The following is a 13686-nucleotide window of genomic DNA, read 5'->3' as shown; positions in this document are numbered from 1 at the left end:
TAGCTCCAAACATTATCGTGGCCACCAGGAGGAAAGCCTGCACCGTTCCGCAGCAGCTCCCGTCTCCCCCCCCCCCCCCCCCCCCCCCCCGCTGCCTCTGGTGACCACCAATCAGTGTTCTGTCTCTATGGATTTACCTATTTTGGATATTTCATATAAACGAGAGCATGCACCCCATTTTGTGTCTGGCTTCTCTCAGTGAGCATAGTGCCCTTACAACGGGTTCCGTCCCCGTTGTAACACGGATCAGTACTTCATTTTTTCCATGTCTGAGTATCATTTCATGGTACGCATATGCTGCGCCCTGTCCATTTAGTCTTCCCTTGATGGGTATTTGGGCTGTTTCCACCTTGTGGCTGTTGTGACTGGGGCCGGTGTGAACATGTGTATATGTGCGCTTGTTTGAGAACCTGTTTTAAGTTCTTTGGGGCATATACCTAGGAGGAGACATACAGGGTCGTATAGTAATTAATTTTTTTAGGAACTCTAAAAAAATACATTTGTTTTTTAAATGGTAACTTTACTCAGGAACTTCCCTGAATATCAAGGGACACAGAAGTGAGGTGGAAAAGCTTGGGCTAGAAGTCCAGAGACCTGGGTTCCTTTCTTGGCTTTTCCACTAACCAGCCGTGTGACCTGGAGCAAATCACTTTCCCTTTTTGGGCCCTTGTTTCCTTTTCTGAAAAACATAAAGCTAAATAATTCTTAAATTCTCTTCATCTTTTAAGAGTTTATTGGGGCCCAGGCCAAGTGGCTTAGTTGGTCGAGTGTCGTCCTGTAAACCAAAAAGGTTGTGGGTTCGATCCCCAGTCAGGGTGTATAGAAAACTGGGTTCCAGGGAGAATTGGCAGACAGGTAAATGTGATTATCTCTATGTTCTTTTTCTACTGTTTTTAAAATGGGAGTTAAAAGCACCCTAAATAATTGGGGGTTTTCCCTCCCAATGTGTTTCTAGTTAATGAATAACTTCTGGCTTCCTTTTCCCACCAAGATTCCCAGAATATGGTATCCTTCTCTTTCCCATCACTCCTACCGCTTGGCAGTTCTTCAGCAGAACGCGGCACAGCCAAGACTGGAGCTGTCTGCCCTGTCCTCCCTGGAGGAGCGCTGAGCCTTCTGCCAGGGCGGCCTCTCTCAGTGCTAAGGTTTCAGCAGGGTAACCAGAGTCGGGGTCCGGAGATGTGGGAGTCAAAGAGAGGAGGAACAGACTTTCTGAGACAGTGTAAGGACCATCTTAGAGAGAGAGGAGGAAGAACCAAATACCTCTTGTGATGCCTTTTGGCCAGAGGGTACCCCACCCTCACCCAGTGCCCTCCCCCTCCCCAGTGCAGTGCCCCTGTCGGGAAGGAGGCTTTTCCTCCATCAGTTGCTGTCTTCCCAGTTTGCTGCTCAGGCCCGAATCTTGTGCTCTCCTGTTCCCCCTGGTGGTTTTCTGGGGGAATATGCAGTTTTAAAAACCACACACGATCTCAGTGGTTTATTCCATCACTCCGTCACTTGTCCATTTTCATTCCTCTACCACGTATTTTTGAGGGCCTGCTACATTTTAGGCACTTCTGTTGGAGTCCAGGAATAACCAAGATGAGGCACCTCCCCTTATAGAGCTTTTTTATAGGGGATGCAGAGTGGCTTTTGGAATGAATACAAAGTGACCTGTGCTGTAGCAGGGGGCATAAATGGTGTTCAGGAGGACAGACAAGGGGCACAGAAGTCATACTTGGCAAATCCTTATGAGAGAAGGCAGATTCAGACAGTGTTCTAGACAGACGTTAATCTGCACAGAAGTCAATCAACTTTCCAGAGCGTGGTGCACGAGGAGACCTGGTAGAAGCCCCATGTTTTGGAGCACAGAACACTGAGTGGGGGGAGGGTGATGAGAGTGACATTGCAGAGGGGCTGTGTCATTCAGGGCCTCTGAGCCATGTCAACAACTTTCACATTAACTTTCAGGCAGTAGTGAGCTAGTGAGTTTGACTGTAGGGGAGTAGCATATTTGCACTTTGGAAGCAACCACCCTGGTTATGGATGGAGAATGAATTGGAGGGGCAAGAGCAGGAGTGGGGAGACCACTCAGGTCTCCCTGCAGTAACTGGTATGAAACGAAGGTGAGCAAAACCAAGGTGGGAGCAATGGGAAGGGAGGGCGTGCATGGAGTCCAGAAATATCCTGAGGTTGGGGCTGGTGCTGGGCTCAGCTTCCGGGAAAGAGATGGCTGAGATCTGAGTCACAGTCCTCTAGCTTGCCTCAGGGCTGGACTCGCGGTCAGCATAGGGGGGAGAGGGTGGGTGTACAGAGGAGAGCAAGCTTCCAGTTGCTGCCAGATAAAACAGGAGTAAAACAGTGTATCCATTTTGATAGGTGGTGATTAGTCCACAAAAGCTGGAGGATTCTGGGGAACCTCCTCCTGTCGTCCTGTTTGACTTGAGCTCGCAGCGGAACAACAGAATGGACCAATTTTTAGGATGCGTGCTTCAGAAGCTCGATGATCTTAGAGCTCTCGTCTCAGTGTCAGCTGTAGGCCCTTCGTGATCTTGTCTCTCAGGAGGACCCACCCCTGGCTCCTCGGACCACCCTGTTTAGCACCTGTAGGCTCTGGGGTGATTTCTTGTGTTTGAGGGTGTAAACGTGGGGCTCTTGTAATGTTGCTCATTCTACCGACCCCCTCGAGCCCCCTTGTCCCGGGCGCCACCGCGGCACAGCCATGACCTGTAAAGGGGCACAACGGACGTTAGCTGCACAAATATCTGCAGAAATCATTCACTTCAATAAGTCCTCCGGACAGCCAAGTTTCACCTACCTAACCCTGATCCCTGGTGCTGCCGCCCCCACCCTGCGCCCTTCCGGGACCAGAGGACAGCGGTGTGATCTCACTTCTGCGCCCCCGCCCCAAAGGCGGGCACTCCTGCGCAGGCCAGCTCAGCGCAGGCCGGCTCAGCGTGCGCAGAGGAGCTGCGAGGTTGGCGCATTTGTATCGGCCGTGGGTGTGGCATCTCCTCGGTGCGGGGCCTGTGGGCTCCCTGTTTGTTTTCATGACCGTCCTACCCAGAGTCGCCCTTCCTGCTAGAACAATGGTTCTCAGCTCGAAGCGGTTTTGTGCTGCAGGGGACAGTTGGCAATATTTAGAGCTGGTTTTGATTGGTGGCGGAAGTGGTCTCTGCTGGCCTCTAGTGGGTAGAGGCCAGGATGCTGCTACACATCCCACAATACCCAAGACTGTTTGCTGCCCACACGAAGAATTGTTGGGTCCCAAATGTCAACAGTGCAAGGGTAAGAAACCCTGTTTTAGAACATTGGTCTGTGACCACGGGGACCCTTGCGTCCTTCCAGCCCTGTAGAATTGCTAGAACAAACCACGAGTTTAAGAAATAACTCACTCGTCATCTTTCTTTCCACAGCTGAGCTCTGTCCAGAGGCCGAGTTAGAGCAGCTGGGGGCAGCAAGACCCCGCAGGCCGGGGAACGGGGAGCGGTGCCCAGCGCTGAGGATGGCCAGGCCGCAGCCACCACCCTGGGTCCACGCAGCCTTCCTCCTCTGCTTCCTCGGCCTGGGCGGGGCCATCGAGATTCCTATGGATCGTGAGTTTTGCTCCTTCTTCTATTCTCCTGATTTGGGGCAGAGGACAGTTAAGACCAACTTTCAAAGAATGTTGGGGGAAGGGAAACAGTGGATTCTGGGTGCAGAGCTGGGTTTCCCAAAAATGGGAGCAGGCCGCTGGTGCTTTGGAAGGTGAGAGGTGAGCCTGCAGCGAGGTCTCTCACCGCTGTGGCTGAGTGACTTGGGCTGCCTGCAGCCCTCTGAGCAGGACTGGAGGGGCACAGTTTGGAAGTCTGAGTGTTCTCTGTAATCTTGACTTGCCCATCAAAGCAGAGTTTCCAGGGACCAAGTGAGTGAATGGTTCCTATGTGCCTTTCTCATTCCCGATCTAGATTCCTCGGGCCATCTTGTCTGGATTGATCAGAAGGATGGATGGCCGGGGGAGGGGGGCACAGGGATTATTTTGCAAAAGACTGGCTGCATGAGACATTAAGATAGAGCCCTGTTACAATGCCGCTGTGGGAGCACCAGGCACTGACTCCTGCTGTTTTCATCATTCCCACAGTGAAGTGGAAAAGTGAAATCCATGTCATTCTGTTCCCATGGTAGGGGCATTACTGGGCCACCAGAATCATAAAGCAAGGGTCTTACAATGCTGGTCTGACAGAATCTCACCAGCCGCATCTGTGGGTGCATTCATAACGGCCCGTTGACTGGCAGCCACACACCTTGGCCCTGCATTTCGCTGTGCCCGCCTTTGCCACAATGCTGACGCTGCCGTCAGGACGTCCTGCATCCCAGTACTGAGATGTGGGAGCACCAAGTCTGTCCCCTGCCCCCTGATTCCAGGAATAGATGGAACTCACATGATGCCAATGTTGACTTCAGCTCTCTCCAGGTGACAGATGTCCAGGGAGGGGGCTGGGTAGGAGAGTAACACAGCTTCCAAGAAGTCTCCACTGAGCGTTCCAAAGCCAGACCCTGGGAGGCAGAGTTAGCAGAGCTTAGAGGAGAGCTGCAGGTGTCTCAGCCCCTCCGCTACCCCAGTCCACCCAGAATAGCTGCCCCAGAGAAGTGGGCACTCCTGGATGAGAGAAGGCCAGGAGGAACTACAGGGTAGGCCCAGAGGTGCGCAGGCCCCTGCTGCTGTCCCGGTGGCCCGAGTGTATGAGTGTGTGTGTGTGTGTGTGTGTGTGTGTGTCTGCACGCACACGCACACAGGAACTTGGGGAGGGGCCAGGGTTGTTGTGGGAGGAGCTATTCAGGGACCACCTGTACTGCAGGCTCAAGGAGAGTTTCTTGTGAGCAGGCCCAGGCAGGCCGTCTAATGATAAGGCCCCCCCGCCCCTGGAGAGGAGGGGGCAGCAGAGGAGACTGGGTGATTGAGGAAACGGTGAAGGCTCATCTCCCTTCCTCCCCTTCTCCTTACTCACTCACTTGCCACTTGGGTCCCCAGGGCTAGTAGGTGAGGAGTTCCCTCAAGATGAACTTACAGACAGATGGCTTCGCCCCTATGCTAGCACTCTGGATTTCTGAAGCTCTCCCAGAGCCACAGGCAGGGGACCGAGCAGTCAGTCTCTTCAAAGTACAACCTGTGGACACAGAGCGGCCAGTGCCCTGACCTTCCCACCACCACCTCCCCACGGGAGAGGCCTGGGGGGTCCTCCCTTTCTGTGCTCCATTCACGGAGACTCAGGCCCTCGCTTGGTCAGGGTTACACAGCAGACGGGTGACGGAGTCACAAGAAGAAGCCGTATCTCTTGGCGACCCCAAATTTGGTGCTCAATGTGCCCCACACCAACCCTGGTAAACCTGCCTCCTTTCAGTCCTTAGAACTCCCCAGAGTCCGAGCTGCGTGTGCCCAGCAGAGAGCTAAGTGCTTCGGAGGCGTCACTTCCTGTGATTCTCACAGCTAAGCCACGAAGTATGTGTGGTCCTTAGCTGGCAGGTTCGGAGTCTGAGCTGCAGAGACATAAAGCTGTTTCTCCAGCTGTTTCCCAAGTGGCAGAGCCAGCATGTGAATGCAGCGCCTCTCTGACTGAGGAGGGGACACCAGTCTGGTGCTGCAGGTTGGCTCACAAAACTCATGCTGCCTCGTGCACCTCCCTGGTTACTGCAGGCGCGGGGCCATGGCAGCTTCTCCAGAATGAGTCTGCAGAAGCTGACTGCAAGACGAGAGAGAGGCAAGCTCTCCAGTTGCCCTGGAAAGAGGTCCTCTCTCTCCCGGTTTATCCCTCCCGCTTCTCAGGTTACCTGAGTCCGTCCTTCCCTCTCACTCTAGCTCAGGCCCAGTGGAAGGGCCGGGGAAAGATCAGGCATTCCTTTCCACCCCCAGCTCTATCCAGATATTATGGACATATAACATATGCAAGTTTAAGAAGTACAGCTTGATGATTTGCTACATCCCTGCTGCGGAATGACTACCGCAGTGGGGTTACTTAGCACACCCGTCCCCTCACACGATGACCTTTGTGTGTGTGTGGTGATAACTTATAAGGTCTACTGTCTAAACTTTCAAGTGTACTATCGTACACGCACACCTCATTGTATTGTTCTTCACTTGCTGTGCTGCACAGGCACTGTTTTCCCAAAGAGAAGGTCTGTGGCCACGCTGCCTTGAACAAGCCTGTTGGCACCATTTTCCAACAGCATTTGCTCGCTTCAGGTCTCTGAGTCTCAATTTGGTCATTCTTGCAACATTTTAAACTTCTTCATTATTGTTGTATTTGTTACGGTGATCTGTGATCAGTGACCTTTGATGTCACTACTGAAATCGCCTTGGGGCACCACAAACCGCGCCCATATAAGGTGGCAAACTTAAGAACACACGTTGCCTGTGTTCTGACTGCTCCACCGATTCCCTGAGACACACCGATGTTGAAATCAGGCCAACTAATAACGTCCCAGTGGCCTCTAAGTGTTCAAGTGAGAGGAAGAGCCTCCCGTCTCTCGCTTTAAACCAAAAGGTAGAAACGATTAAGCTCAGTGAGGAAGGCGTGTCTGATGCTGCTTCTGCAGCTTCCTGACCTCTTGTGCCAGTTGGCCAAGTTGTGAATGAAAGGGAAGTTCTTGAAGGAAATTAAAAGTGTTACTCCAGTGAACACACAAAGGATAAGAAAGCAAACAGCCTTATTGCTGATGTGGAGGAAGTGTGAGTGGTCTGGGTAGAAGAGCCAACCAGCCACCACATTCCTTCAAGCCAGAGCCTAATCCAGAAAAAGGCCCTAACACTCTTAAGTTCTGTGAAGTCTGAGAGAGGTCAGGAGGCTGCAGAAGAAACGTTTGAAGCTAGCAGAGATTGGTTCATGCCATTTAAGGAAAGGTCTTGTCCTCATAACATGAAAGTGCAACGTGGAACAGCCGTTGCAAGTGCTGATGTACAACGGAAGCTGCAGCAAGCAGCGAGTTACCCAGGAGACCTAGCGAAAAAGGCGGCTGCGCTGAACAACAGATTTCCAGTGTAGACAAAACAGCCTTCTGATGGAAGAAGGTGACACCTGAGAGTTTCACAGCGAGAGTGGGGAAGTGAATACCTGGCTTCAGAGCTTCAAAGGACAGGCTGCCTCTCTTGTTAGGGGCTAATGCAGCTGGTGACTTAAGTTGAAGCCAGTGCTCATTTATCACTCCAAAGATCCTGGAGTTGTTAAGAATTACGCTACATCTACTCTGCCCGTGCTCTGTAAGTGGAACAGAAAGACGGGATGATAGCACATCTCTGTATCTCATGTTTACTAGATATTTTAAGCCCACCTTTGAGCCCTACTGCTCAGAAGAAAGACTCCTTTCAAAATATTACTGCTCATTGTCAATGCACCTGGTCGCCCAAGAGCTCTGATGGAGATGCACAGTGAGATGAATGTTGTTTTCATGCCTGCTAACTCAGCATCCATTCTGCAGTCCATGGACCAAGGAGTAATTTTTAATTTCAAGTCTTACTATTTAAGAAATATATTTTGTAAGGCTGTTGCTGCCATAGATGGTGATTCTCTGGTGGATCTGGGCAGGATAAACTGCAGACCTTCTGGAAAGGATTCACTATCCTGGGAGTAATGAAGAACATTCATGATTTATGGGAACAGATCAAAATATCATCAACAGGAGTTTGAAAGAAGTTGATTCCAACCCTCTTGGAAGACTTCAGCACAGGAAGTACAAATGTAGTGGGAATAGCAAAGAGCTGGAAGAGAAGTGGAGCCTGAAGATGTGACTCAGTTGCTGCCGTCTTATGATAAAGCTCATGAATGAGGAGTTCCTTCTTATGGATGAGCAAAGAAAGTGGTTTTCTGAGATGGAATCTACTCCTGGCGAGGATGCTGTGAAGACTGTTGACATGGCAACAAAGGAGTCAGAACATGACACGGACTCAGTTGCTAAAGCAGCAGCAGGGCTCGACAGGACTGACGGCAACTTGGAAAGAAGTTCCGCTGAGGGTAAAATGCCGTCAAACAGCATCACGGGCTACAGAGAAATGGCTTGTGACGGGAAGGACTCATCAATGTGGCAGCCTGTTGTGTTGGCTTCTTTAAGACATTGCCACAGCCACCCCGCCATCAGCAACCCGCACCTTGATCAGTCAGCGGCTGCAACATCAGGCAAGACCCTTGAAGGCTCGGGTGGTGGTTTGCGATGTTTTAGCTATACAGTATTTTTTAATTAAGGTGTGTACATTGTGTTTAGACATAATGCTGCTGCACACTTAATAGACCATAGTGTAGTGTAAACATAAGTCTTTATATGCACTGGGAGACAAAAATTCACGTGATTCTCTTTATTGCAATTGGCTCTTTAGTGGTAGTCGGGAACCGAACCTGCAGTGTCTCTAAGGCATGCCTGTACGGCAGTGGCCATGCCATAAATTAGATCCCCAGAACTTACCCCAGAGCTGGAGTTTGTACCTTCTGACCTGTATCCCTCACCCCCAGCCCGTGGCAACCACCATTCTATTCTGTTCTTTGAGTTTGACTTTCTTAGATTCCACATATAAGTGAGAACACACAGTATTTGTCTTTCTCTGCCTGACTTACTATTTCACTTAGCATAATGCCCTAAGGTCCATCCATGTTGTGGCAAAAGGCAGGAGATAGCTACACCCCCTCTTCCTTGAAGCATTATTCCCAATAGCCAAGACATGGAAACAACCTAAGATTAGGCACTCTTAACTTTACCTGTGTGTTAGGGGGAGCCTGGGGGGCTCAGCCCAGAGGTTGCCCTTCCAGATGTGCCCTTCTGCTCCCTTGCCCCTTCAGGGGGCATTATCTGTGTCTGGAGACAGGGCACCGCTCCTGCTCTGGGAAGTTGGGGTGCAGCAAGCTTCCAGGAACAGAACCCTGGGCTGCTGCACAGTCCTTCATTGAAGTGCCCAGCCTCCGGTCCCCACTGCTTTGCCAGCGGAGTCACACGCACCCACCTCCCCCTCACCAGCCTCAAGGAGAACAATGTGACCTTTGAAGAATGCAAAGAGTCACCTCATCAACCAGAGAGATTTGCCAAAAAGTGAGTCTGCTGGCAGCTTGTCCCTCTGTCTCCCTCCCCACATCAAGGGACTCAGCATTTTCCTCCTAGGCATCCACAGAGGAGGGCAGTGGAGTGGGAGAAACACTTCCTCCTCACTGTCATCCCAAACAACGCTGCAGGATGGCCTCAACAACACACACACACACACACACACACACACACACTCCCCCGAAGGGTGAGTGCAGAGGACACAGGATCAGAGTCAGGGAAGGAACGTGGTGCGTGAATACTGGGCAGCACCTGCCCTCGCCCCGCAGAGCCTGTTGGAAGATTTTCCTTCCTCTTGGAAGCCAAAAGAGCAAATTTACTCTCCACTCTACTTCTGTCACCCAGCAAGTGCTGTAGGACAGAGGGGCAGGTGGTATGACACAGGATGGGGAATGGGGGTGGTCACAGGACTAAGTCACACCCTTGAGCCTAGGCAGATGGTCCCCATTGTCCTCCCTGTGGCAACTTGTCTTCTGGGGGGGGGCTGTGTCCCTGTGATGAATTCCTTGGTAGCACATTGGTGGCTACAGATGGCATTACCTCTCTAGGCAGATAGATTCTCCAGACACCCCGGCCCGATTTCAGTGTGGGGCTCTAACTGCCCTGAGAACCTCCACCCCCTCAAGGTGTCCTCTCTCACCCACCTTTGTCCAAAATGTCAAGGAGAACAGAGTGCCAAGGCCCCACCTGGCCAAGGGTGGGTTTGTAAAAAGACCTCTGGGCCAGGCAGCAGAAGAGCTGGTTCTCATTCCAGTTCTGCAACAGACCTCCAGTGTGATCTTGACCAGGTGACTTCCCTTCCCAGGTTTGAGAGTCCCTGGACAGTGTCTAGGGATCTTCCCACTGAACCAGCATTTGATTCGGTAGAAGAGAGGTTTGAGGCCCACGTGGGCAGAGCAGAGCCTTCGTCGGCCTTCCCATCCAGGGCGAGGCCAGAGCCATCAACTGTGAGCACCCAGGAGACACCACCTGTGACTTGAGATGAAAAGACGGGGGCTGGGCTGTGGTCAAAGGCAGTGGGTCAAGTGTCAGCCCTGCTTCTCCTGAAAGTGGCCCCTTCCCTCAACCGACCCGCCCCTGTGAGAGAACACACTCTAAAACCGTCCCCACCACTTTCAGTCTTCACAGACATTCCTGTGCAGGTGAAGGTGCTGCCCGGGGTGGGGCTCAGAGCATGTGTTCAGAAACCGTGGACCTCTGTGTCGCCCCGGCCGGTGCATCCCTTTTCGTTTCCTACCCTGGGGGCCAAGCAAATGGTAAAGCAGACAGAATTCCTCTTCCGTGCCCAAGCAGGCCACAGAAACCTGGCCCATCTGAAAGAAGTATTTTGAACCATTTCGTGGGTCTTACTCTCAAGACTCAAGACTTTTGCGTGCTGGCGGCGTGCACAGTAGGACACTCACTCCTGCCCCTCCCCCTCCCCCTCTGGTGTCTGTCTGCTCTTCCTGTGACTCTTCATGCAGCTTTTTGTCCTGTCTTACCTCTGCCTCTCCCCTTTCTGAGTCCCCAGTCTCCTCTTCCACATCTCACTATGGTCAGGTCAGAAAGCTTCAAGGTTGCCCTGACTGGTGTGGCTCAGGCAGTTTGAGTATCCTCCCGGAAACCAAAAGGTCGTGGGTTCGATTCCTGGTCAGAGCACATACATAGGTTCAGGGCACATACAAGAGGCAACCAATTAATGTTTCTCTTTTGCATGAATGTTTCTCTCCCTCTCTTCCCTAACCTTTTCCCTCTCTCTGAAATCAATAAGCATGGCCTCAAGTGAGGATTAAAAAAAGAAAGGAAGGAAGTTTCAAGGTCACCATGGCTCACCAGCAGCCTCTGCTTCCCCCAGGAAGCGCTCACTCTGAAAAAGTCAGCCCCGGCACCAGCACCATTTCTGACATCCACACCAGCATGAAAAAAGAAAGGAGTATTATTTTCTATTTTAGTCATAAAGGAAGGATAGCTGTAAAAGTTATAGCAGCAGGTGTTCTCTTTTCTGCAGACACATTTCAACCAAGACCTTGTCCCCACAAGGAACATTCCATCTGAAACCTTGTCTTCAAAGCGTGGTCCGCAGACCACCAGCATCCACATCACTTGGCTGCTGGTCAGAACTGCAGGATCTGCTGAGTCAGAACCTGCATTTTAACCACTCCCTTCAGGTGATTCACGAGCTTGTCAAAGTTTGAGAAACATACACCTGGACACAGGCATCTCAGGTGCAGGCTGGGAAGGTGTGTGCCCTGCTCCTTTTGTAAAAAGCAGGGAAAGGGCAAGGAAAGCAGGTGCTTTTGTGTGTGAAAGAGGGGCATGGGGCAGTGGGAGGAATGAGGCCCGTGGGGGTTTGTCCTGTAGCAGTGGTTCCGATCCACCCCTTTCAGCCTCACCCCGTACTGTTGGCCAAAAAGCATCTAGAGGTGACAGGTGGCATCTTCAGAGTGCAGCCTCTTTTGAGCAGCATTGCCACTTTTGACATTTGGACCTACCTGGTGACATCTTCATTTGGTCAGAAGCAGGTCTTTCTGGTCCACTGCATGGTTTGGCCTCTGGGGAAGGCATTGCCTTCTCCATGAAGCTCTCGCGGGCTCCATCCAGCGTGGCTCTTCCCCAAGCTCCACAGCTGGCAGGAGAGAGCCCATGCACAGTGCCCTCCCCTAGCCCGTTTCTCCCTCCTCCCTGCGTGCTGGGGCGTGAGGACGTGCTGGGCACTGGGTCATGTGTAATAACCGGTGTCTTCTTTTCTCCCCTTACAATGCTAACCCATGGAACTAACAGCCAGCATTCAGAATGAGCGTAAGTCCTGGGGGTGGGGGGGAGACGCCTCTCTGCACTTGTGCCTCTGGGAGGTCAGAGGGCAGGAAGGAGGGGCAGGAGAAGGCCAGGTGAGGACACAGCGGGGATTCTCGGTCTCTCCACCCCCATGCTGGGGCTGCTTGACAGCAGAGCATGTAGTGAGGTTTCTTACCGCGCGGGAAGGGAAGAGGCTCAGCCTATGGAAAGGCAAGTGGGTAAGAAGGGCCACTGCTTCCCCATCCTCAGATGGCTGGCACAGGAGCACCAGGGAGCAGCGCCCTTTGGCCTGCAGACAGGTCCCTGGGAAATCCTCTGGGGACTAAGGCCTCTTTCAGCTCCATCCTCACCACAGTTTGACCATCTGCTGACCCTCCAGGGCTCAGAACCATCGCAGCCCCTAAGTTCTGAAAGTCTAGCTTTTTTTTCCTTTATTCCTTCAACAAACATTTATCAATAGCTACTGGGCTCTAGACATTGTATGAAGCAGTGGACATAACAGTGGGTCAGACAGAAGCCCAGCCTTCAGTTTCTCACGGGGATACCTTGACCTTCTATAGTGATTCTCCTTAACGCCTGGTCTGTGACACACGTCCCTTCCCCGTGGTCGGGGCGCTGTCCACCCCCTGCTTGCCTGCGTTTCTGTGTGGCTCCCAAAGCTGTCAAGCCAGGGACCCTGACTGCCTACTGCTTGCCCTGTTGCAGTGTCCCAGCCCCCGACCATCACCAAGCAGTCGGTGAAGGACCACATTGTGGACCCCCGAGATAACATCTTGATCGAGTGTGAAGCAAAGGGGAACCCTGCCCCCAGGTGAGTGCGCTGGCAGGAAAATCCAAGCTGGGTGGAGGGCAGGGTGCCACAAAGAAGGCCTTTAAACTACTCCCTTGCCCCGGGCCCGATGGTAGTTGAGGTCTCTGAGAAATTAAATTTATCCATTCAGCCCCCACTAGTAGAAAGTACAATTTGGAAAATTAGGTAATTTAACTGATGACGGAACTAGGTACCAGAAAACTTAAGAGGCTTAAGGTCACACCAAAAGGCCGGGACCAGATACTGTTTTCTGACTTAGTATAGCACTGCCTTATGTTCCCATCATTCCCATGCTTAGCTTATAGGAAGTCCTTCTCCCTAGCTAACCTGAGTCTTTCATTCCGGGCACGTCAGCATGACAGGGGTGTCAGCAGACACGAGCCGAAAGCCTGCCGTGCACCGGTCTCTGTGCTAGTTGTTCCTCACGCTGTTTGTCTAGCTGCCTCACTGCTCTTTGGGGAAGGACCTCAGTGCTAGTGGTGTGGAGTAAAATGCAGGCCCAGAGATACTCAGTACGTTTTGCAAGGTCACTCGGCTTGAGAGTGGCAGAGGCTGGAGTTGAACCCAGGCCTGGGACACCCCAGGCCAGATTTGTTTCTACTGGGAAGCGTGGATGATATGGAGGTGGTGGGCTATCCTTCTTCCCTCATCTTTAAAGCAGCTGCCACAGGCTGGACCTTTCAGGAGACTCATGCCCAATTCAGACCCAGGCATGACAAGACCCCATGTAAAGGGACATCTCAGCAGGAGAAAGAAGGCAAGGTGGAGCCCCAGGGGTGTGGCAGCCGCCTTCTGCCCCATCCCTCCCCACCAAAGTTTGTATGACCCCATGTGACTCAGAGCTGTGAGCCTGGAACAAGCAGAGCCTCCCTCACCCATGGTGGGGGAAGCAGGAGTCACCCTAAAGGGTCAGGCAGGGCTCGGGTGACCTTCTGAGGTTTGGGCTCTCCCCATGGTCCCTCTCTGGGAACCATGCACCTACCATGCTGAGCAGCCACTACTGCTCGCGCTTCTTCTAAGGTTGTATCCTGAGCAGCTATAGACGCACATCCCCCCAGGAGAAG

General features: G+C 52.2%; 1 protein-coding gene across 10 annotated transcripts in view; it reads left to right on the top strand.

The window, feature by feature from the left end:
• Positions 1-13686, top strand: part of NFASC (neurofascin) — a 183830-nt gene that overhangs the window by 104729 nt on the left and 65415 nt on the right. For 8 of the 10 annotated variants that reach the window (XM_053915508.1, XM_053915507.1, XM_053915506.1 and 5 more), the window contains 3 exons: positions 3396-3575; positions 11797-11814; positions 12517-12622. In XM_053915508.1, the coding sequence (XP_053771483.1) occupies positions 3485-3575; positions 11797-11814; positions 12517-12622 (215 nt within the window). In that variant the 5' untranslated portion in view covers positions 3396-3484. The remainder of the gene's footprint in view (positions 1-3395; positions 3576-11796; positions 11815-12516; positions 12623-13686) is intronic. The other 2 variants (XM_053915511.1, XM_053915505.1) reach the window with 1 other exon arrangement.

This window comes from Desmodus rotundus, chromosome 12, assembly GCF_022682495.2.
Source record: "Desmodus rotundus isolate HL8 chromosome 12, HLdesRot8A.1, whole genome shotgun sequence".
NCBI classification, from domain to species: Eukaryota; Metazoa; Chordata; class Mammalia; order Chiroptera; family Phyllostomidae; genus Desmodus; species Desmodus rotundus.
The sequence above is the reverse complement of the archived record's forward strand: the minus strand, read 5'-3'. Positions and strand labels throughout refer to the sequence as shown.